Raw genomic sequence first — 25,824 nt, 5'->3', positions numbered from 1 at the left:
TAAGGATTTTCAGAAACCATACAAACCAGTCAAACTTGCACAAATGCAATACAGAATACCAGTTTAAAACAGTATTTTTTATTTTTCAAATTTTTAAATTTATACCTATTTTAAAATAAAATAATATAACATATTTAGTAAGGATTACAAATATAAATTATTTTATTAAGTGTTATTAGTTTTTCCTCAATCTACTCAAAATTATTTACGTCATAATACAAGCAAGAATCACGTAATTGTTCCCTAAATGCAAGTATTCTTTTAAGATATTTTAAAATTATTATTATTGCCCATGAGAATTTGCCTCCACTGTTTGTAACTTTTACATGTTATGTCAATCACATACTACCAATTTATTGCTAGAATGAAATCGTTTCCTATAAAAGTTTGTAGTAAGTAAGACCATGAATTCATAAAGTAGGTCATGTAAAGTAACGTCCTCACTTATCTATTAGATTTGTTAAAAATTACAAGTTATATAAAGAAAAAGTGAAATTATAATATATAAATAAAAATAAATTATTTTATTAGTTGTGAAGATAAATTATTTATGCACTGATCCACTCTCCTTGCAAGTTTTATGAATTGAAAAAAAAAAGTGAAGACCTTTTAAGTGGTAAGAGAGTAAATAAAGTAATGTATATGATGGTCCTATAAAAGTCATAGTTGACCTAATGTGTTGTATTTGTTGCTGAGATTGGGAAGGATGATTGGTTGGGTAGGACCTACCCAGTTAGTCCAATCGTATAAAATCATTATGTCCCAACAAAAATGTGATGGTTCACCATTCTCATATTGTTGTTCTCCTGCAAAATATTTTTCTTTTTTGAAACAATTTTGGATGATGACGTAAAACCAAAAGCACTTTTACAATGATATATGAGGAATTAGAGGAGCTAGTTTCACAGCATATAGTTTTGTGAACAAATAACACTTTGAACTTTATGATAAAAAATTGACAGGGCAACCGATTAGGTGTTGGTGAGTCTGCTCAACTGCCCTCAAAATCTTTTCTTCCAATTTCATATTTCCATGCTCCAATGAATAATTGAGATTGCTGTTTTACTACTCTATCCTTTCCCTCTTGCTGTCAATGATTATGGAACATGACACATTTTTGTCATTTTGGAACTTTGTCTAGAAAATAAATTGTTCACATGTGTCAACTAAACCTCAAATTTAAGCAAACAATTTTTACTTACATTCTCTAATCTTGCACAAAAGGAAATTAATCTTCAAGGAAGTACAAATGGAGCTTCATAAAGGGTCTTTCTTGCTTTGAGATTTACTCATGTATATAATCCTCCAACAACTCCTTCCAAATTAATCATCCACAACTACTACATCTATATTTGCATATATAGTTCATAGTTCATAGGTCCCCTCCATTTAAAACCCACTGTTGCTGCCTCTAATTAACGTTGCTGCTCGAGGGATATGGAAGTTTCAAGTCTTCAAAAGTTGTTCAAGACAGCACCTTCTAAAGCATTGGTCATCAGAATCAACTTGGTCTGTCTTGCCATCTTTCTTGTCGTTTATGCAACCCTTCTTCTCCAACCATCTTCCTCAGTCTACTTTGAAAATGCAGCCTCCCTTGTTAGGTGCTCCTTGAGGGAATGCCATCACAAGGTAAGGTGAGCCTACTCTGATGGCATTCCTTTCTTTTTCTTCTTTTTTCTGTGTGTTGTGCTTCTTTTATAGACTAAATCTCTTCCTATTAAATGAACTTTTTACTGTTAGGTTATTTAAGTAAGAGTATAAATTTATGGTAAAAGGTTTTGAGTTAGAGATGACATCAACCGTAGATTGAACTCATGTTTTTTCAATGATTCAACTCATCATTTAAAGCATAAAAAACAGTGTTTTCACATTAAATGAAGCTTGATCCATGTCACTTTCTGTAAGTGTTTTCATAAGTTATAAATATGAAAATGTGTATACATAACTTCTTGTATATGATATTGAAACTTGTAGGAAGAAAAAAGCATGAAGATGAAAGCAGTGTTGGAGGAACCAGAATTCAAAACTAGAATGCGAAAGCAGAATGCGAGTAAGATAGAGGTGCCTAGGTTCTTTGGTGAAATGGGGAAGGGATTGAAGATGGGAATGGTGAACATGCATGAAGATGATGTGAGTGAATGGAACAACCTTGGAGAAACAACAGAGGTTTATTTCGAAAGGGTGTCAGAGTTTTTCAATTGGACAGATTTATTTCCGGAATGGATAGATGAAGAGGAAGAGAGTGATGTTCCATCATGCCCGGAGATACCAATGCCAGAGTTTGCAGCATATGAAAACATGGACGTGATCATAGCCAAGTTGCCATGCAAGTACCCTGAAGAAGGGTGGGCAAGGGATGTTTTCAGGTATTATCTATAGTTTCAAGCAAACCTAGTTGACATAGTTATATTTATTTATTTGTATATAATTCTAATTTTTGTTTTTCAGGTTACAAGTTCATATGATTGTGGGGAATTTGGTGGTGAAGAAAGGGAAGAAGGATTGGAATTGGAAGACAAAGGTGGTGTTGTGGAGCAAGTGTAGGCCAATGATGGAGGTGTTTAGGTGCAACGATTTGGTTAAGCAGGAAAATGAGTGGTGGTATTATGAGGTTGATGTAAAGTGGTTGGAGCAGAAGGTGTCTTTGCCTGTTGGTTCTTGCAATTTGGCTCTGCCTCTGTGGGAACAAGGTATGCTTAATTGCCTACATATTCATCAAGTGGGTAGGAATTAATTCATAAGCTAATCAAAAGTAATGAGTATTAATTAAGCTACCAGGCAAAAAAGTTCTGGATTTACATGTGTAATAATGATAAGTTAGGTGCATTGAAAAATAAGCAAACATTAAAAAAATTAAATAAACAAAAAAAATGAAAGTTTAAATGATCGCGCCAGGTAGGGGTCGAACCTACGACTTTCTGCTTAGGAAACAGACGCTCTATCCACTGAGCTACAGGCGCTGGGTTGAAACCTTAAGAAAAATATGTTATAAAATCTTAGTTTTGTGTTTTTAATTTTTTTTTGTGTGACTATATAACATTGTAGTTGAAGGTTTTTGAGTTGGGTGATATCTCACATCAAACATAGCTAACGGCTTAAAATTGTTTTTGAAGACATGAAGAACAACAAAGACCATCAACTATAACTTTTGCCAATTATTTTTATTTCTTTTTCTCATAAAGCAAGATTGTTTTATGGTAGCATTTCTGTTACAAAATGAAGATACAATTTATAGTATTTTATAAACATTTTTATTCCATTTATTTTATTTATTTATTTCTTTCTTTCTTTATACATAATTTTATTTTACTTTTTTTCTTCTTGTATCTTTCCCCTTTCTTTCTCAATTTACCCCATACTGGGATCAAAATTATAGAGACCTTTTTTTCTGTTTGCTTTGTTTTCTTTTTTTTGGTAAGTTGGTACCAATTTATGCATAAAAGACATGTTGAAAAGAGGTGCACAACATTTTTTTTTACTGAAATACATGATAAAAATTCATCGGAGAAGGAAAATTATAAAAAATAGTGTAAAATCAAGTTTTCTGAAAGCAAATAAATAAAGTTTTATACGTTTGAGGAGTTTGCATGGAACTTTAAAAAGTTCGAATATATACTTTTGGTGACTTTGCTAATAAGTATATGTTAAAGGCGAAGAAGCTCTCTCTCAGTTAATCTAAGTCATCATTAGCAATCTTCCTGTGAAATGCACAGTCCAACCCTTAATCATATTGCATGCAGCTTCTTCTGGAAAATTTCCTTTTTGCTGTCTAAACCATATTTTATTTTGTACTTATCAACTTCTATCACTAAATAATTTTATTAGACATCACTAACAACTACGATGGCTACCGGAGTTTTAATTTCTTCTAAAAAGTAATGTATTTTGTTTATGGAAAGTTGAAAGCTAAAGGGTAACCAACTTTGATTGTAATGCAGGGAAAGGGTTTCTTAAAACACAATACTTTTTCGTACGCATGGAAAATGAATTATAATTAACAAATATTTTTTAAAAACATATCTTTTATCTTTATTTTACCTTGTGAATTTTTGTTGCAATTTTTAGGAATCGACAAGGTGTACGACACGTCAAAACTGGAACAGAACGTTCAAAGCGAAGCTCGAGCGAAACGCGAGGCCTACGCAACGGTTCTTCACTCGTCGGAAGGCTACGTTTGCGGCGCAATAACGCTGGCGCAGACGCTTCTCCGGACGGGAACCAAACGCGACCTCGTGCTCCTCCTCGACAGCTCCATCTCCGCCGTCAAGCGCCGCGCCCTCGAGCTCTCCGGCTGGAAGATCCGACTCATCTCCCGGATCCGGAACCCGCTGGCCGAGAACGGCACCTACAATGAGTACAACTACAGCAAGTTCAGGTTGTGGCAGTTGACGGAGTACGAGAGAGTGATCTTCATCGACGCCGACATCATCATCCTCCGCAACCTCGACATCCTCTTCAATTTCCCTCAGATGTCCGCTACCGGTAATGACCAGTCCATCTTCAACTCCGGCATCATGGTTCTCGAACCTTCCAACTGCACCTTCGATGTTCTCATGTCGCGCCGCCACGATGTCGTCTCGTACAACGGGTACGAAGTTATTTTCCCTCGTAAATCTAAAAATTCACATTTTTTAATTACTTATTTACCCTTTATCTTTTTAAAGTTAATTATTGTTAAATATTTAATTACTCATTTTTAAAAGAAACATTATATATACAATAAGTATTTACTAGTTATAGTTTATGAACAATTTGTAACATGCATGGCTTTCGTATGTTGATTGTAGGGGCGACCAGGGTTTCCTGAACGAGATATTCGTGTGGTGGCACAGGCTTCCTCGGCGCGTGAACTTTCTGAAGAACTTCTGGGCGAACACGACGCTGGAGGCGAGTGTGAAGAACGCGATGTTCGGCGCGGACCCTCCGAGACTCTACGCGATCCATTACCTGGGTCTGAAGCCCTGGCACTGTTACAGGGACTACGACTGCAACTGGGATGTGGAAGATCAGAGGGTCTACGCCAGCGACGTGGCGCATCGACGGTGGTGGAAGGTTCACGACGCCATGGACTTGCGGCTGCAGAGCCTCTGCCGGTTGACCCGAAAGAGAAGGACGGAGCTCAACTGGGAGAGGCGAAAGGCAGGGAAGCTTGGGCTGCCGGACATGCACTGGAAGATCAATGTCACAGATCCCAGAAGACAAGGCTCGCTTTTGATTGATTAGGTTATACCTAAATTAGGTTATAGTTGTATAATTATACCACATTTTCCAATTTTCATTCTTTTGTTTTTTGTTTTTGTTTTCTGCAAGTGTACTTCGTCATCTTACTTGTGCAGAGATTTTTGTTTTTTGTTTTTCATGCTATTTATTTATTTAGTAGTCACTCAATAATGGAAACATACATTATAACAAAATTTCATCGCACTTTTATCCTGTTTAATGTAATTTTTTAAGAGGATACAGGGTAGAGATAAAATAAGTGTTGCATAACAAAAATATACATAATAAAAAAAATTGAAATCATCGTGAAAAAGAATTATCAATAAAACAAATTTTACTCGGTTGTTTCGTAGGAATTTTGTGGGATCGAGAGACTAACCTGTTCCGACGCGTTTTCCTTTTTTTCGAAAGCGGAGATCGTCTGAGCTGCTTGCCTTTCTTCTATCTGAGTCGTTCGGTTAACTTCCATCTGGGCCATTCGATCACGTCAGTCTTGGTCGATCAGGCCATTCGATCACGTCAGTCTTGGTCGATCAGTTGCCTTCGTGCTCATGGGGGAGGTACTTGCAAAAGATACTCTAACGCTCAAGGTAGGCGTGAATTTGAAGAACTTTGATTCTTAGTTGATTATTTAGTGAAGGGTTATCACTATTGAATGTTTGGGTGTCATGAAGTGTGAGTTGAACGTACTTGGTGGCCTTGGCTCTCTATTTATAAGTTGTCTTATGGACCTTAAGCTGACATAAGCCCAATAAAATATATAAACAGAATAAGATATAAACATATTACCTAAGAATCTGGTTGGTTGTTTATAACCTGCTTATCAATATCTTTAATTAGATATTCTTGATTATTTTTCATCTGCTAGACTATTGGCCCAATAACTTAAACGCTGGCCTAATTGCGGCCAATCTTTGACCTGATTGACTGTAGTGGATGAACCGAACGATCTTGAATGGATGGATTGAACGGTGCCAAATGTTAATTGTTCACTCTCCACTAGGTATGATACATTATGCCCCCAAGTCCGAGTTAAGCATTCGACTTTAGTCGTGGTTAACTATAGAACTTATGAGTTTGAGGGAGGTTGTTTTTAGTCGTTGCTCGCTGCTGCCGAAACGGTGGACTTTATAACTTCTCTTTTGAACTTTTCAATAGGCCGAGCAACATATGATGGGAGTTCATTTTAGAACTTGTTTTTCTTTTCTAAAGAAAAATAACGATCGAATTTGAAGTGTCAAAAGAATGTAAATAATTAGACTAACCCATTTTATAAGGTTGAATGACCAAGCGTGCGAGAGTGCTTTATTGAAGACGCTCGGTTGAGAATGACTGTTCCTCAACTCTTGGTTTTCGACCCAGGAGTTCCTGGAGAACTTCCTCGTGAAAGGACTTTACCTCTCGGCTTTGTGACTTTGACCTAGGAGTTCTTCCTAGGGAACGAAATTTACCGTTCGGCTTTGCACTAGGAGTTCCTAGATAACTTCCTAGGGAGAGGGGTTTACCTCTCGGCTGAGAGGGGTTTACCTCTCGGAATTCAACATCCTCAAGAGGGATTTACCTCTCGATCGAGAGGGATTTACCGCTCGGTCTTTGACTTCAACATTCTGGCGAGAGGGATCTATCTCTCGCTTTTCGGCATCAACTTTTTAGTTCACGAAGAACGTTCCTCACCACTCGGTTTTGTATTAAATTTTTTCAAATTTTGTATTAAATTTTTAAATAAAAAAAACGAAATTTCATATAGCATGCTTCATATTTAAAAAATTTATATCAATATGTCATGTCAAAGTCAATCTAACTATAATTATCTCTAATTTTTTAAGATTAGAAAATTGAAATAAAAGAAAAAATTCAACTACTAATTTAAGATTCGAATAAAAGAATAAGAATCTCTAAAATGATGAAATCATATTTTTATGGAAAAATATTTTTGCTTTTATATTCAACTATAATTATAGTTAGTAACACATTTTCTAAAACATAAATTTTTTATTTTATTTATATAAAATATTTTTAACAACTTTTTAAAAAAATAATATTTTGACAAGTAATTTTTTAAAAATAAATCCAAACGACATGAGATAAAAAGGTTGTTATAAAAAAATTGTTAACATATAAAAAAAAAATTATTTATATGATATGAAGGGTTTGTCCAATGAGAGTTTGGTTAAGCAAATCCACGGCATTGATGCGGAAAAAAATCTATTTTGTGTTGGAATATTTGTTTAACAACATTTTAAGAACTCTAAATAATAATAAAATATTAATTTAAGCAATTTAATGAAATATAAATTAAAATATTGAATAAAACATCAATAAACTAAAGGTAGGATGGTGATATAAATTTATGTATGGTAAAATATTTTAACTCTGTTACTTTTTTTTTCGTAGTCAAAGAAGGGTGGTTGTATTTTCACATTCAAGAAGAAAAGTCACTTAATATTTAGAAATATGAATATTATTATTAATTATTAAAATGGGTAAGTTAAAAGAGTATTTTATGTTTGAATGGGTATCAAAGTTTGGTTTTTCTCAAAAGAAATAGACTGCACTGGGCAAAGGTGCAACTCAAGAAAATAACAGACATCCAAACCGCAAACTTCGTAGAGTAAGCATGCATAAAAGAAAAGGTTTTCAGTGTTAAACATTAAGTTAATATGATTTCTCACGTGCAATATACTAATATTTTTCAATTTTAATTTGTTTCATGTACCTATGTATATAATTTTAATGTTCTGAAATTTTCTGTTTTTTTTTAATCAGGTAATGTTTTTAATTAAGATACATTGAAGCTACAGTCATATTTTTATATTGAAAAGGTGCTGCCTTGTGTTGATATAGTTTAAAGTTCATTTTGTACCGAGTGAAATAGTATACTGAATCAAAATGACGACAGTGAGAAGCTATAATAATTATTTTTTGCTCCTATTTAAATATGTTTTAATGGTGATTATTATAAATCATGAATTATATTGCAAAAAGATGGTGGGATTGTTGATTTAAAGGAAGCTGATGAAGCTTTGAGCTATATGAAACTAAGTGCTCAAGGTATCTTTGAAAATGACTCTTGGTGCTTTGAAGAATAAAATTTTGTTTGATCTTTGGACAAACTTTGAAATTATATCTTCAGGGGATTTGGTTCTTTAACTTATAAATGACATTCTTGATCTTTCCAAGGTTGAGTGAAGTTAGAAATTTCTCCCACACCATTTCTTGTTAGATCATTCAAATTTATTCCACCCTACCAACCCATTGGTTTTTTTATAGGAATAAACCATTTATCTAGTTCCTGCATAATTCCCTCCCCAAGTTGGATCAATCTTTGCAAGCTCCGAAATTCCTTAAAGAAAGTACCCCTAATTGTGCAGTGTTTGGTATCCATTTCCTTACATTCTCTCACACCTTTTTGGGACCTTGGAACAAAACTCCAGAATATTATTTATTGTTTTCTCTAATTTTTTTTTCTTTTACTTTTCTTCTATGTTATTATAGCTTGTGAAATTGTTTTTTTTACTTTTCTTCTATGTTATTATAGCTTGTAAAATAGACAATTTCACAAATTTTTTGTGAAATGTTGTAGGTAGGAAAAATTGAAGCATATTTTGTGAAATGTTGTAGGTAGGAAAAATTGAAGCATATTGACTAACTAATATTTTATATTATAGATATATTATCAAGGCAGTGTTTCAGAATATAATAAGAAGAACAAAATTAATTTGTTAACTTTTTTTAATTTGTATGGTTGAATAATGTCATTTTTTATGTTAAACAATTAGTCGTATTGAACAATATTTATACTATATTTTTTTTATATAATAATATTTAATTTAGTATCAAATTATTTGAATGTGTCTTTTATTATTAAAGTTCTTTTATGGTAATCAAATAATTTCCATAATAAAAAAAAAGATTTTTAGTCTCGACGGGTTTGTTAACCCAACTAGTCCCCGATGGTTTTGTTAACCCCAATTAGTTCTGACGGTTTTGTTAACCATAACTAGTCTTGGTGGTTTTGGAAACCTCCAGAAGTTGTGACGGTTCCAGAAAGCCCCAAAAGTAGCAATAGTACTAGAAACTCCAGTAATTACCAGCAGTTTTGGAAAACCTCTAGAAATAGTGGCAGTTCACGAAATCCCCAGAAATAGCAACGGTTTTTCAAAAAACCGTTGGAAATTAATTATCGACACTATGAATTTAGGTGGGTTTAAAATCATAGATAATGTCAAATTAAACCCTTGGTAAAATTGAACATTTTTGCAGTGTGTGTTGTGTAACATCTTGTTTTTCACACAAAATATTACACAATCAATACTAAGAACAAATAATTCATGAATATAAAGTTATTACACCTATTCAAAGTATAACTGCAATAATTTAAAAGGTTCTATATTTTTGCATTGGATTAGTTGTCACATCCTCGTCTGTTTACATCACTAAAGTGATCATTGCAAACAAATTAACCCACAAACAAAAGAACAAACAAAAGCAAGGGTGAGTCGTGCACTTCTGGTGGCATCCACTACTCTTGCCTTTGCTAATGCAATACATCATGTCATCCACAAGATTAGGCTGCTAAAGTCTATGGTTAATGCAAGGCCCATAAACTAGGACCTCTTGCTCTTTTCACCACATACCACATCATTCTCTACTTGAGATTGAATAGTTATTAAAGTGTCATGATAACCTCAAACACCAGAATGACCAATCAACATGTACATTAATGAATTATCACAACAAAATTTATCCACAATATCCCTACCCAAACTCATAAAATAAAATACATTCATCATAGATTCTAATACCACTTTCTTAAGTATATTGCACAACAACTTAACAATATATGTATGAACTCTTTAGGACTTTAGAAAAGCAATTGCAGCTTCCAAAAAACTAAAAAATGTATGTTCTTGCATTCAAATTAAATGCAATTGAATGGATAACCCAGTGCTAAAAGAATCAACTCAATTAAATAAGTGTGAAAAACATTATGTACCAAACAAACAACAAAGGTCAAAGTTAATAACAACTTAAACTACTGAAATATTATTCTACCTACAGGACTCCAATTACAAATATGGTCAATCAAAGTAAATAATGATATATCTAGAACTCGCTGTAAATTAATATTTCTTAGGAACATTATATCAAAATTTCAAGTTAATACAATGGTTAACGAGGTGAGAATTGAGATTTTACCAAGATAACTTAGAAATAAAAATAAAAGGGTGATAAGCTCCTTCAAAAATGAAAAATTAATTTTTTTGAGTACATACATCCAATTAATAATCTAAGCAAGTAAAGTTAATTAATAGGTTTTATGAAGTATATATAAAAATTTTAGGTTAATCTAACTGTAAACGAAAAAAGAATTGAGATTTTATAAAAATAACTCAAAAAATAGAAACACAAAAAATATAGACAAAAAAAATCAAAAGTCCATAAGTGAAAGGGATAGCTCCTCTTACTAAAACCCAACATACTCCTATATCAAATATTGATATTTTTCATCCTAAAACATATAATTATCATGCACAAAGAAAAAAATCAACCCCCAAGTACCTCTTTTCCAGCATTTTCCTTTAATTTCCAAGACAAACTGCAAGCTCTCATTCAGCTCCCTTTTGTTCTTTGCATTGTTCCTCCCCTTCCTTTCTAGAGTTTCAATATATATAGGCTGAGTTTTCATTTGCAAGTGGCTGCACAATTCCACCATTCCATATTTAATGCAGGAGTTCCTACACGGGTCCCACAGTTCCTCCTTGTCAGCATGAATTCATGGAAATGACCCAAAGTGATTTCCTTACAACGTGTCCATGTGCACACAATTTTTTTCTCCCTCCTTGTTGGTATTGAGTTTTTAGAAACTTTGTTTAATTAAAATGTGTTTAGTATTAAGTCTAAGAGTATCCGACGCTGAAAATTATTATTTATTATTTTTTATTTATTGCATACTTTTATTGAGTGATTCTCAATTTTTCGTTTAAAATTTAATATATTGATTTGTGTAACTTTTATTTAATTTGAATTTTATATGAAAAATAATGAAGATTATACTGGTAATAATTCATTAAATTTTAAATTATTCAATTAGATAATATGAAAAAAAAAATTATTAATTGATTAATACATAAATTATAATATATATTTCATATATTTTACTCTTTGAATACATTTTAAGTTAATTTTCAAGTATATATTTAACTGTGGAAATTTTCTCATTACTTTTATATATTTTATGCATTTTTGAATTTTTCACTTTTTTTACTTAATCTACTTTTTAACGACAGTACTTGTATATCGTTATGGTTTGGAATTTTAAGAACAGTTTGAAAACCCTCCTTGGTTCAATCAAACTTTTGAAGATGAAACTTTCTATTATAGTGTAATAATTTTATTTATTGTTTTAATGTTTGAGTATTTATAATCAATTTTTTCCATTAGAATACAACTACAATATGTGCACATATAACTATGTTTTCGATTGTCTTATCATCGTATAATAAACAAAAGCAATTTAAATAAAAATTAAGAATAAATTTTAGTTCTTTTAAATAAAGTACCACGATTCAAACATATATTGTGTTATAGGTAAAATTGAATAACGATTCAAGCCCTAATTATAGGTTGAAAAATAAAATTGAAGTAGAAGGTAAGGGGAGAGGTGAACGATGCCTTGGATAGGCGAGCATTTTCTCGCCCTCTGAGTAGACGCCCTAATTATAGGTTGCAAGAAGTAAAAGCCCTAATTGGATCCATTACATTTTTTTAGTTTTCACTCTTTATTTATTCTTTTCGACATTTTATTCCTAAAGCTTTTTAACCGAATCTAACTTAATCTTTCTGCTATCTTTAGTTCATCATTTGTAGATCTTCCATTATGGTTTGGTAATTGTGATGTGCTAAAAAAATTATCTAATTCACAATGTAAACTTTTAATGGATGATGTAAATTAATTGGAGTTTATTTTCAAACCTATCCAACTAAGTTCAACTCAATTATCTTAGTGGGTTGGATTCCAATTCATGTATCTAATTAAAATTAAGCTACATAATAAATTTTTAGTGTTAAACAAGATAAATTTATTTCTTGTAAACAAGACGATTAGTTTTTGAAAATAAAAAATTAACATAACAAATTTAAGGAATAGTATTTTAAAATGAGAGGAGAATTAGATTTTTCTAACTATATTAGTTTATTATTATTCTTATTATTATTTGAATTATTTTTATTATTATTATTTGTATTATTACTATTACTATTATTATATTAATTATAATTTAATATGTATTCATATATTTAAGATAGGTTATACACTTTTGTTTAATTCTAAAATAGTTTATAATCCAATCTAGGAGTGTTAGAAGGTTGTAAAATTGGTTAAAAGAGGTAATGGGTGGTTTAAAAGTGCTAATTTTGCAGTTTTTAGTGCTACAGAATTATGCAGTCTAGCTATGCGAGCAGAATTGACTAATTGGGCGAGCCAACTCACTTAACTTAAGGAGTTTGATGTTTTGAATCTAGCTGGGCGAGCAAAATTGGCTTTGTGTATGGTTTTAAAGGATATACTAATTTGTTGTATGATCTATGGAAATGTGAAGAACATATGTTTAAATGGAAATAAGATTATGTCTATGATTATGTATAATATATGATGAAGATGATGAGTATGTGATTGATTAAGTGAAATGGTTTAATGTGGGTTCTGAAATGGATGGTCGGAGTTAGCTAGGATTTATCCTGACATTCTAATGATTATCTATGCTCAATTAGAGAGTAATGAGTCATGCGTGAGAATAACAAGAGATCCTAGCCTGGGGGCCTATATATCTCCAGTTGGCAAATGGCATTTAAAGGAACAACCTTGTGTGGTAACTTGGGGTAGTCCAGTTGTTCCACCACACAGGTGCAGGAACATCTGTAACTCGACATTCTACACAATATTTGGGTTGATGCATGTCATATAAATGATTCATGTATACTATGTTATTAATGTTATATGACTTGTCTTGTATCTAGCTTACCATTACTTTTGTATTGTTTGTCATTATGTATATTTCTCTTTTGCGATGATCACTTTGGTGGGAGATTAGGGAGGGGACATCTCTTTTATCCTTTCAACGTGAAGAGGAAGATAAAGCATGAGTGTAGATAAGTTCATTTTTCAAGTGTATAATCTCCTTCTTTAGAAATCTTTTGTAAGTTTTAACTATGTAACGTTTTATTTTAGTAGTTTATACTATTAAAATGGAATGTTATACAAACAATAATAATAAATAATTCAAATAATAATGATAATAATAATAATAACCAAATTCTAATGTATTTTGTTCATAAAAATATATGAAAAACAAACTTAAAATTTGGTTTTAACCATACATTTTTCGTAAGAAGCAGTCAAAAACAAAATGAGAATTCAGTTTTCTGAAAATCAAATTCCAACCTTTATAAAATCGTGTTACGCATGTAAATATAATCTACATTATGGATTACATGGATCTAAAATCATCATTCTCTTATGAGCTTGATGATATGGAAGTTATCTAGAGATCTAAAAGTTTACAAAAAAAGTAATTTAAAATTGCATATTATATAAAATAAACTATATTGTTCAACATATATAACTAATTGTTCATACAATTAATTGTTCATACATAAAAACTAAATAGAAAGATGTTCAATAATAGTGTTCAATACTAAAAATTAAAGAAAAGTATGTTTAATTTTTTTCATCTTCGTTTGGCACACTTCCTTGATCAGATATCCACAATATAACATAATAGTTAGTCGATTATATATTACAAATAAATTTAGCAATTATTACCGAAGGTTGGAATAGGACAAACTTTGAAGGCAATTGACCCTGATAATTTTGCAATATAAAGGCTATCATTTCCTTCATTTCATTGACTTGTGATGTCAATGAAGATACCTGTAACAAATGAAATTACTTAAAAAGTAAGAAAAATTATACCTAACAAGAGTTAATTATAAAAGGAACAAATCAAGTAATTGATAAAATATTCATTAACCTAAGTTTGTAATTCTTCATTAGAAGGAGTAGCTGAAGATTATCCACTGAGAACGAGCATTGACTCCAAAAACTTTAGAGGGGATATCTCTTTGGTCGTTTCAACGTGAAGAGAAAGATAAAGCATCAATGTAGATAGGTTCATTCTTCAAGTATATAATATCTTTCTTTAGAAATCTTTTGTAAGTTTTAACTATATAACGTTTTATTTTAGTAATTTATACTATTAAAATAGGATGTTAAACAAATAATAATAATAAATAATCCAAATATTAATGATAATAATAATCAAATTCTAACGTATTTGTTTGTAAAAATTTATGAAAAACAAACCCATTTTAACCATACCTTTCTTTTTGTAAAAAAACAGCCAAAAACATGAGAATTCAGTTTTCTAAAAATCAAATTCCAACCTTTATAAAATTGTGTTACGCATGTAAATATAATCTACATTATGGTTAATTAGAAGAAAAGTAATTTATCCTCGTAAATAAAAAAAGTAACTGTGTTACCACAGAAAAATTAACTCCACGTCATTATCCATTGTGGTTTTGTGATGAGTCATCAAATCAAAGACACTAATGTATTGAATATGTATTTTGATTTATCAGTATCTGAAATAATTTGTTGGAATTTCATATTAATAGAGTTTAATATATTGAATTTTAACATCGTTTTTTTAATCTTTCATACTTTTAGTTAATTGGGTGTAGACTAATATCAGTTAGTTTTATATCTTAATTTTTATTTGAGTACAACCTTAGAATTTTACCATTTGTGAATACAACTTAAATCATATATAAAAAATCAGATTAAATATGTTCTTAGATTGTTTATGTTTTAAACCAGTGTGATTTTAAATTTTTGAAATAAATAAATATAGTTCATATATCATTTAAAGAGGACTTTTGAATTGTATATTATTTTGATAAATTTTAATTGAAAAATCAATATATACTACAAAAATTTGTAATTTTTTTAGGGATTATTTTTAGCATTAATGGGATCTTTAACCCCTGAAAAATACGTTTTCGCAGCGTCAACATTACTGGCGGCTATTTCAAGGGGTTTCTGGAACCGTCAAAACTAACCGGGATTCTGCGAAACCGCCCTTATTTTTAGGGATTTCTGGAAAACTGTTGGAACTAACCGAGGTTCTACTGAACCGCCTCTATTTTCAGGGATTTTTGGAAAAGCACCAGAACTAACCGGGGTTCTACGAAACCGTCGGAAGTAGCTGTGTTCGAAAGAAATGCCCCTATTTCCAAAGGTTTTATCCAAAATCGCCGAAAATGCATCTAGATAATTTTTTTTATTGTGTTGAAATGGGATTATGATAAATCTGGTTTTAATATTAATATAGACAATCAAATAATATAATCTAAAATTGAATATTATTATATAAAGTAATTTATATTGTTCAACATACATTATTAAAGACAAAGATGTTAAATACTATAAAAATTAAAAACAACGATGTTCAATACTAAATTAAAGACAAAGATGTCTAAGGTTCTTCTTCTTCGTTACATCCATCATTTGGCACACTTTCTTGATCATATACCTACAATATAACATAATAGTTAGTCGGTTATATATTTAAAAAAAGATCATACAAATAAATTTAACAATTATTACCAATGATGGTTGAAATGTAGCAAATTATGAAGGCAATTGACCCGGATAATTTTGCAGCAATAATGATATCAATGTCTTCATTTCATTGACTTGTGCTTTCAATGAAGATACCTTAACCGATGAAATTATTTAAAAAGTAAGAAAAATGATATCTAAGAAGTTAATCATAAAAGAAACAAACCAAGTAATTGATAAAATATTCATTAACCTGAGCTTGTAATTCAACATTAGAAGCTGAAGATGATCTCCTATAAAATAGTATATTATTAAAAAAATTATAATTATTCAATCTTAAAATTTAGAAATTAAAATATATCAAAATTTAAAATAAAAGTAAATTCAATAAAGCAAATTTTAATTTTACATCTAAAATTTAAAAAATAAAAACATATTTAACCTTATAAAGTAATATTACAGATGACAACATTTTTTAAGAAATTCCTATGTAATGAAACAAAAACACCAACCTTTTAGAAAATTCAAAAAACTACACAAAGTCCTTAATCCTGTAATAGGAACTGGATGCGATGAAGCATAACTTGCACCCTACCCTTCTTTTCTTTTTCCACGGCAAGAGTCACGAAATATATCCAAATCAGTGTTGCTATGCATGATATTGTAAGATCATATCTGACTAATTTTCTCGCTTTTGCTCTTACAAAATTCCTGCAAAAACATGTGATTGTATTATAAAATCATAACGAAATAAAAGACGACAATAGTTTGGTCATGGCGAGTCACTAAAAAGGTATAAAAACCATACCTCAACTCACTATGCATGTCCTTATAGGATTCTTAATCTCACTAATATGGTCCTGAATAAGTTTTTCAACATATTGTAGCATCAGTTAAACAAAACCAACCTCATCAGCATTAATGTAAAATTAATGCACTTCCAGTATAAATGTCTCACTAAAACACAATAAAAACATTTTTTGCATGTATTTGTCAACACATGAATTCTGAAGAAACACGTCGATGATTTCAAATACACTCTTAAATTCTTTACAAGTTTAAATACACATTTAAAATCGATACCCTTGCATCCTACCACGGCTAGGATCACATGAATAATTTCAAAATAACCTTGCATCCATGTTTGACGTTTTATAATATAATGCACGGCAATGAATATAACCACCTCACAAAATCTTTTCTTCAAAGGTTTAAGGACAACATTCCCATACTTAAAAAATACATGTGATTTAAATTTGGATATTGGATTCTTGTATCATCTCAGTTTTAAAAGAACCAAAACAATATTAATACATGTGATTGCAATTAATCTTTAATGCTTTAGTTTGACCATACCAAAATAGTTTTGTTTACATTATTTTGATAAATTTTAATTTGAATATTAATCTAATATATTGTTAAAAATATTATATTTATTCATTCTTAAAATTTAAAAATTAAAATATATCAAAATTTGGAACAAAAATAAATTTTAATTTCACATTCAAAATTTAAAAATTAAAAACATATTTAACCTTATAAAATAATACTATATTTGACAACATATAAAGAAATTCCATGTAATGAAACTTCTATCAGAAACTCCTTTCAGAAAATTCACAAAGCTTTTGTTTTTCATTATTTTATTGTATATATAATAATGACAAGAAAAATTGAGTTTACAACTATGTATACTTATTAAACTCCGTTAAGCCCATCCTAATAGGTTTCTTTTGTTATCCATTGTTACATCCTATTTTTCACCTTTTAATATTTAATTAAAATGTGTTGAGACTCCATGGATTTCGTGCTGTTTTCTATAGTAACAAAGAGCAATGCCCTTAATGCTATTAGGACTCGGATGCAAAAAATAACATTAAAAGGTAAAGAAACCTACATCAAAGTTAAAAAATATACCCAATTTATTTATAAGAAAAAGCAACATATAAATACAAATTTTTACATTTGAAACTAATAAAGCAATACATCCTTATAGTAACGCTAATCAATTTCATGCATAACTTCTGAATAATGTCAAACTTCAATTTAAGTGTATGCAAGAAAAGGACCCTCATGAAAGCTTCACCGTATGCAATTATTTAATAAATTTTTAAAAAAATATTTAATAAATTTATTTAAGATGTTTCAAACTACATAGTTTTTCCTTAGCGTGTGAATACAGAATGTGTTTATTTAATAAATTGAAAAATAATTCACTCGTTTCCTCTCATAACAACTATAATTTTAGTTTTCTAGAAAGAATAAATTCACTCATCACAGATTAAAAAAATAAAAGATAGTATATCAATTATTTTTGTGAATTTATGTAATAAAAGAACTTTAAGAAACAATAATAGTTATAAAAAAAGAAAAAAAAAAAGTCTTAATCGCATTATACTGTACCTAACAGTCTTAATCGCGTTAATAACAAAATTACAGTATTGAAGCTTGAAAGGGTTTCATCGGACGGTGCTCCTTGTACGCATGGATGGATCCAATCCAACGGATGACATTTTGTCTCATGTGAGTTGGACTCTTTCATACCATTGGGTCAGTGGGCCCAACTGGAAAATCACATTCATGCTACGTGCACCACACGAAACCATGCCATGTCATGCTACCATTGGTTTTTCTCTGATTTCTTATCTTCTGGTTAGGAATTACTAAAACGAGTTTTAATTTTTAATAAATTATTTATATGCATAATTAGAAAACAGATCTTTATCATTTGAATTGGATTTTGTAGGTACTCTTAATTAAAAATTAGAGTATTCAACTTCTTTATTTTAATTTATCTTTTTAATAAAATAACGTTATGTAAAAAAAGTAAAACTAAAATAAGTATTTTGTTTTAAACCTCCATTGAGTACAAAGATGAGAAATTGAAAACTTGGACTACAACACAACATTATAGTATTGGTTATGACGTGTTGATTCTGACGTTTGATTTTGTGTCCTGATATCGCATTATTTGACATTGCCACACGTACACACCTAATAATCAATATGCAATATTCATTGTCCTTTAATTGATCAACACTTTTACATCGGATATTACAAAAATAAAATAATGAGATAAAAAAAACCACGTGCTGACATTACAAAAAATAAATTAGGGAACAATTTTCTTGCATAAAGAAATAACATAATTTTAAAATGTTGGAATTATGTTTTTTCATTTATAAAAAAAATGGAAGTAAAAATAACCTTCATAACAAATAAGATCATTATGAATCCAAATGGTCTTAATTATAATAGAAATATTCATATTAATAAGATATGGATAATAACTTCTTTTTTAAAACAATCAAATACGCGCAAAGACAAGATTGTATTGTATATATTTGTTTAGTCTTTATTTTTGTTTTAAATAATAAAATAATTATTATATATATTAGAAAATGTAATCAATTTATTTTTCTTATTATCATTGTTGTCAGTTAAGTTTCATTTAGAAATAAATCATTATTTTCATTGAATCTAATCTTTAAAAAAATACATTTTGTAGTTATGTAAAAATTTAATCATGTATAATTCTTTACTATTTTTATAATTAATTTATATTTATGTAATTATTATTTGATAATTTATTTAAAAAATATAAATATTTATTTTAAATAAAAAATATAGTATAAGTTAAAAGTAATAACTATTAATTGTAATTTATGATATCATCATAAAAAATTAATTTAAAATATTCTTACTTTTTTCTCGTCATCCTTTTCTCTTCTCTCTATATATATAATTTTGAAGTCTCGATAATTAGTATCATTTTCGTAAATAATATAAATAATATATTTGAAAATTTAGTGTTTTAATTAATTTATTACATTTATAATATGTGTTATAGAAAAAAGATATTTAATTATTTATTATAAAAGTTGAAAATTATCTTACATTTATTGTGTTGTTAATATTTTATTAAACTTGTTATATATTTTTTAATTTTTCTGTGAAAAAATATTTTGATTTAAACAAAATAATTACATATCTCACAAATTTATGTTTTAAAATTTTTAATTATTACGATTTAGATAAATAAAATATGTTCAATTCAAATATTTAATCCTTAAAATATACGTTAGTTAAATAACTATGTAATTTAAAATAATTATTTTTATTGAAGTAATATTTCACATAATTTTTAAATTTCATTATTATTTTTATCAAGAGATATTAATTTTTTATCATAAGAAAATAATTATTTACGTGAACATAATAAATACTTTACATTAAAACATCAATTTTACCTTTACTTTGCAAAATGTTCCAACAACCTTCTTTTATATATATAAATAAAGATATGTGGTATAGTAGAAATTATATAAATTAAATAATTACTCATTATTATCAATATTTTATTATCACTTTTATTTATCAAAATATTATTATTTACTTACTTAATACAAATGCATTAAGTTAAAATCGTTACCATATTTAAAAGAAAAGTTAAAATATTAATACATAAACATAAAGATATTAATATCATTAACATTTAATACTATTTTTATCTAATATTGTTTATTTGACCACTTCAAATCCTATTTTAAATGGAAAAATAAATAATTATAAACTTCTTTTTTTCATGTATGAAAATGAAGTATGTAAGCAACCATAATATTATTTGTTTGAAGTTGTAAAACAGGTGTCCTATTGTAGATGACAAGTCATGTTTGAAATTAAAAAAAAAAAATGAAAAGAGAGAGTACAGAGTGGACCTTTTATGTTTAGTTTATGTGACAAGGTAAACTGTTCATCCTTCTTGACCCTTTCTTCTTGTTTTCCTTACTTGTTCTAATTTTAGCTCCAACTATTTCTCAATCTAATTTTAATTTCTACATTGCCTTTCCTCCTCATAATTTTTCATTGATCATTAATATGTCTCTATTCTCAATCATCAGTTTTGTTTCTGCTTAATCCGGGTATTTTCCTCTCCTTCTCTTTTCTCTTCTTTCTCTTCTGTTTTTGCTTCTTTCTTCTTTTTCAAACCACCATCTTATTTGCTTAATCTGTTTTCTTCATTTTCCTCATACCCTCTTTCGCCCTTCAATTCCTCCCCATCATCACTGTTACAAAAAACCATCTTTATTATAATAACTTTTTTGGTTTGCAAAGTTTGGATTAATGTTTTTCTTTATCTGGGGCTGGATATAATTGTTTCCAATACAATTTTCTTCATATCTATTGCCTTTTCCATAAGATTTTTGTTTTTGTTTCTTTCTATCCATTGAGATATACATGTACCAGAAGAATTTACAAATTTCATCAGCCCAGTTAAAAATTGGCCAACTTATGTCGGATGCATGGTAATTACTACCTGAAATGTTAGTTTTTGTGTAACTAGGTTGTCTTTCTTATAACTTTCTTCACGTGTTTGTAATCTTGATTTCAATGTCAACGTCTCTGAAACGGGAGGATCTTTCGGCTTTTCATGCATCATAAGATTCTGTATTTTTATCATTGGTTGATGTTCAAGCAATTAAAGGTTACATATGGGAATCAATTATCGTTGTACTGCTTTTCTAGACGCTGTCATCACCCTTAAATTTGAAACCTCTGCATGATCATATTTTATTCTGAATCTGATTGAATTTACTGAAATGGTTAATCAGCCAACAAGAACTCTCATTTTTTTTTCACTGATTAATTCTTTATCATTTTCTTTTAGATGCCTTTAACTCTTCCAATTGCTTCTTACAAATGGAGGACGTTGAAGACAAGCCACCCCCAGAAACCTCTGTAATAATGGCTGAGCAGAAGCCGCTGGCAGAAACCCCTGAAGAAAACAGTGAAGTGATGGCTGGCACTGGTTTTCCCAGAGAGTTCTCTGACTTAGAAGTGTCCCTAAATACTTCTAACGATAAAACTATTGCACAAGTTGAACATCTTCCCACAGGTGATTCAGCTTCTATTCCTGAAGCTACAATTCATGCAACAGAAGAAAGCCACCTAGATGAAAATAACTTTAACAGGCAGAAGGAAGGTGTTTCTGCTGTCACTGCTAGCAGTGATGTTGATAATCTGATGAATCCCTCAACATCATCTTCTGAAGCAAAAGAGTTGCAGACTGGCCCCGTAGAACTAATAACAGACTCACCTCAAACCATGGTTGCTGATTTTGCAGTAGATAATTCAGCTTCAACCTCAAAAGATGCTGTTCACGTAAGGGAACAAAGCAACCAAGGAGCCATGCCTGCAGATTCTGAAGCTGGAGAATTAGAAGATATGTCAAATAGGCAACAGGGTGGTGGTTCTACTTTCTGTGATGGCAGTGATGCTGATAATCAGATGGAATTGTCAACTTCCTTTTTCAAGGAAAAAGAGTTGCAGAATGATCACAAAAAACTAAAGATTGATATACCTCAAACAATTGATACTGATGTTGTTGTGGGAGCTGTTGATCCACCTGCTGCCAGTGATCAGATGACTTCCTCTTCTGAACAGATAGAGTTGCAGAATGATCAGAAAGAACAGAAGACAGATCCGTCTCAAGACAATGTTACTGATGTTGCTTTGAGAGCTGATGATTCACCATCTGCCAGTGATGATAGTCAGATAAAACTCTTGGATTCCTCTTCTGAAAAAACAGAGTTGCAGAATGACCAGAAAGAACAGAAGACAGATCCATCTCAAATCAATGTTACTGATACTACTGTGGGAGCCGCTGACTCACCTAGTTATGCCAAGCAGATGGCTGCAAGAAGAGGCCTTATTGATACAGCTGCTCCATTTGAATCTGTCAAGGAAGCTGTTTCCAAATTTGGAGGCATTGTGGATTGGAAGGCTCATAGAATCCAGACAGTGGAGGTATATATGTCTCTCATTTACTTATTTTGCAACTCCATAACGTGTTCTTGAGGAAAGAGTTCCATTGGATGTTTTCTTGCCTTTTAAAGATAAACAAAAGATATATTATTGATTCATCACCATTATACTAAGTCAAAAACCAAATAATTTCTTCAAAGCTGGAAGATAATTTATTTATACTAATGAGTAATGACTATGGTAGCTTCATCAGCTTAGTAAAATCGCTTTTAACTTCAGTTTTTCTGATATACAGAGACGCAAACATGTAGAGCATGAACATGAAAAGGCACAGCAGCTGATCCCAGAATATAGAAAAAAAGCCGAGGCTGCAGAGAAAGAAAAAATGAGAGTACTGCAGGAGCTGGATACCACTAAGAGACTAATAGAAGAGCTTAAACTCAACCTAGAGAGGGCTCAAACAGAAGAGCGTCAGGCAAGACAAGACTCAGAACTTGCAAAGCTGAGAGTGGAAGAGATGGAGCAAGGCATTGCAGATGACTCCAGTGTTGCAGCAAAGGCACAGCTTGAGGTAGCTAGAGCTAGGTATTCATCAGCTGTCATAGAGTTAACATCTATAAAAGAAGAGTTGGATTCATTGCGTGGAGAATATGCCTCCTTAGTTGTTGAAAAAGATGAAGCTGTCAAGAAATCTGAAGAGGCTATTGCTTCATCAAAGCAAGTGGAGAAGACAATGGAAGACTTGACCATTGAGCTGATTGCAACAAAGGAGGCACTGGAAAGTGCACATGCTGCACACATGGAAGCAGAGGAACAGAGAATAGGAACAGTCATGGCAAAAGATCAGGACTGTCTCCTTTGGGAGAAGGAACTTAAACAGGCAGAAGAAGAACTCCAGAGTCTCAACCAGAAAATTTTGTCTGCTAAGGATCTCAAATCTAAATTGCAAGCAGCCTCATCTTTGCTGGTTGATTTGAAAGCTGAATTAAGTGTTTATATGGAATCAAAGCCTGACCCAGAAGGTGATGAGGAAGGAATCTCCAAAGAAGGGCCAGAGAAACCAGAGAAGAAGACACACAGTGAAATACAAGAAGCAGTTGCATCTGCCAAAAAGGAACTTGAGGAAGTAAAGCTTAACATAGAGAAAGCCACCACTGAGGTAAATTACTTGAAGGTGGCCGTAGCCTCCTTGAAAACAGAACTTGAAAATGAGAAACTATCCTTTGCCTCCATGAAGCAAAGAGAGGGAATGGCCTCCATCACAGCTGCATCTCTTGAAGGTGAACTGGAGAACACTATATCAGAAACGGTTTTGGTTCAGATGAAGGAAAAGGAAGCCAGAGAGAAAATTGCCGTGCTACCAAAGAAGCTACAGCAAGCAGTTGAAGAGAATAATCAGGCCAAATTGCTTGCTCAAGAAGCTCGTGAAGAGTTGCAGAGAGTAGAGGAGGAGGCTGAAGTATTAAAGGGCAGTGCAAGCACATTGCAGAGCAAATTACTAGCAGCTGAAATGGAGATAGAAGCTGCCAGGGCATCTGAAAGGTTGGCAATAGCAGCAACTAAAGCATTGCAAGAGAGTCAGTCACCTAAGAGCAACACCGAAGTGGATTCATCCAATTGGGTGACACTTTCAGTGGAGGAGTACTATAATCTCAGCAAACAAGCACATGATGCAGAAAAAGAAGCCAACATGAGGGTTGCAACAGCTAATTCTAAAATTAATGCAGCGAAGGAATCTGAATTGAGAACCTTGGAGAAGTTGAATAGTGTGAGTAGAGAGATGGGTTTGAGAAGAGAATCTCTGAAGATGGCCATGGAGAAAGCTGAAAAGGCCAGGGAGGGAAAATTAGGTGTAGAACAAGAACTAAGAAAATGGAGGGCTGATCATGGGCAACGAAGAAAGGCTGGTTCAGTAGGCAAAGAATTGGTTAAGCATCAAAGTAGTAAAAGTTCAGACGCTGCTCTTGAAAGACACAAAGGATCAAACAGTTTTGACAAATCTCATCGTTTACCTGTTCCTCTTCGTTACTTTTCCAGTTCAAAGTCATACGTCCATTCTAACAGTGGATCTGTGTCATCATCGGATGCGAAGACCGGAAAGAAGAAGAAGAAGTCATTCTTCCCATGGGTTTTGATGTTCTTTGGGAAGAAAAAGTCTCACACAACACATTCAGGGTAATCCATCATGGAAAATACATGCATTGTCATGCTCCACCTATCTCAACATGTCATCCTTCTGGAGATTATTCAAAACTATATCACACTTGTACATGTTAGTCATTGCTGTATGTATGGTTGATTGCATCATACTCCATCTCACTCAGAGAGGACTGTGAATGGTCTCCAACTCACCGATTTATGACAACATGAAATTAAGCTCTTCATCAATGGTGAGAAAAGAAAAAATAAGATCATTCTGTATTGTGTACAGGCTTCTGATATTTTGAACCTCGGCTTTTGTAAAGTTATGTATCAGATTTGATCAAATCAAGAATTTTGAGTTTGAGATTTGAATATCAATGGCACATTTAGTGTGTGCATATTGGAAACATTTCATTCAAACATGTCATTTAAAGTGTTATATTCAGTCTATCAAGGAGACAGTGTTTCCATGTCTCTTGGAAAAGTTCACATTTTTAACTCACCTACGGCAAAATCAGGTGAGGTTTGGTCTATGTAGATTCTGGTGAGCCTGAAAACCCAGCTTTCATCCAATGTGATAGCTCTTTCTGCACCGTTAGATTGGTGTGGTCCACATCACCAATCATCTCCGGTGTCGGGATTCCCCGTTCCGTTGAAGAATTATTTAATTATTGGAGATTAATCCTTTGAAAGTGACAAATGTTTTTCCTCGTTCACCAAACTATTTTTGGTTGTCTCATTCATTTTGTTAATTTTTAAGACTGGTTTGAATGTTGAAATGCTTTTTTTAGAAACAAGTTAATTTTTACAAAGAAAGCGTTTAAAAAATTACCCTCTACTCTTGGTTTATAAGTGATATAAAAACAAAACAAAAAAAGTTACTACCGTAACATAAACTGAATGAGAAATGGTTGCACTTTCTAACTTGTTTCTCTAAACAAACTGTAATTTGCCTAATTTCGCATGTTTTAATCCAAAAAAAGGAATAAAATGTACACAGAAGTAAATGGTGTTGATGAAATTTGGCTTAATTGAAAACATAATGGTGGACTTCAATTATCACGCAATTAAGT

The 25,824-nt window shown here is 31.2% G+C and overlaps 2 protein-coding genes and 1 non-coding gene across 6 annotated transcripts; 2 read left to right on the top strand and 1 right to left on the bottom strand.

Annotated features, from left to right (window-relative positions):
• The first annotated feature begins 1,278 nt into the window (after positions 1 to 1,278).
• LOC108337406 (UDP-glucuronate:xylan alpha-glucuronosyltransferase 2) lies at positions 1,279 to 5,359 on the top strand. Of its 2 annotated transcripts, none has more exons than XM_052879791.1 (5): positions 1,279 to 1,629; positions 1,975 to 2,366; positions 2,449 to 2,690; positions 4,066 to 4,588; positions 4,788 to 5,359. In XM_052879791.1, the coding sequence occupies exons 1-5, from the start codon at positions 1,438 to 1,440 to the stop codon at positions 5,221 to 5,223; spliced, it is 1,785 nt and encodes a 594-aa protein (XP_052735751.1). In that variant the 5' UTR covers positions 1,279 to 1,437; the 3' UTR covers positions 5,224 to 5,359. The 2 variants fall into 2 exon arrangements, with proteins under 2 accessions (XP_052735751.1, XP_052735752.1); XM_052879792.1 differs by having other exon boundaries at positions 1,502 to 1,634.
• On the bottom strand, positions 2,888 to 2,960 carry TRNAR-CCU (transfer RNA arginine (anticodon CCU)). The gene has a single exon. It is a non-coding gene; the product is annotated as a tRNA-Arg (tRNA).
• A 15,164-nt stretch (positions 5,360 to 20,523) lies between the features above and the next one.
• On the top strand, positions 20,524 to 25,165 carry LOC108336353 (protein WEAK CHLOROPLAST MOVEMENT UNDER BLUE LIGHT 1). 3 transcript variants are annotated; one of them, XM_052880965.1, is made up of 3 exons: positions 20,524 to 20,588; positions 21,513 to 22,651; positions 22,905 to 25,165. In XM_052880965.1, exons 2-3 carry the CDS (start codon positions 21,545 to 21,547, stop codon positions 24,786 to 24,788), a joined length of 2,991 nt encoding a protein of 996 aa, XP_052736925.1. In that variant the 5' UTR covers positions 20,524 to 20,588; positions 21,513 to 21,544; the 3' UTR covers positions 24,789 to 25,165. The 3 variants fall into 3 exon arrangements, with proteins under 3 accessions (XP_052736925.1, XP_017428267.1, XP_017428265.1); XM_017572778.2 differs by lacking the exon at positions 20,524 to 20,588 and adding an exon at positions 20,615 to 20,766; XM_017572776.2 differs by lacking the exon at positions 20,524 to 20,588 and adding an exon at positions 20,783 to 21,150.
• Positions 25,166 to 25,824: the final 659 nt, after the last annotated feature.

The sequence above is a fragment of the Vigna angularis genome, chromosome 7 (assembly GCF_016808095.1).
Source record: "Vigna angularis cultivar LongXiaoDou No.4 chromosome 7, ASM1680809v1, whole genome shotgun sequence".
Lineage (NCBI taxonomy): Eukaryota > Viridiplantae > Streptophyta > Magnoliopsida > Fabales > Fabaceae > Vigna > Vigna angularis.
This window is presented reverse-complemented; position numbering and strand designations above follow the sequence as displayed.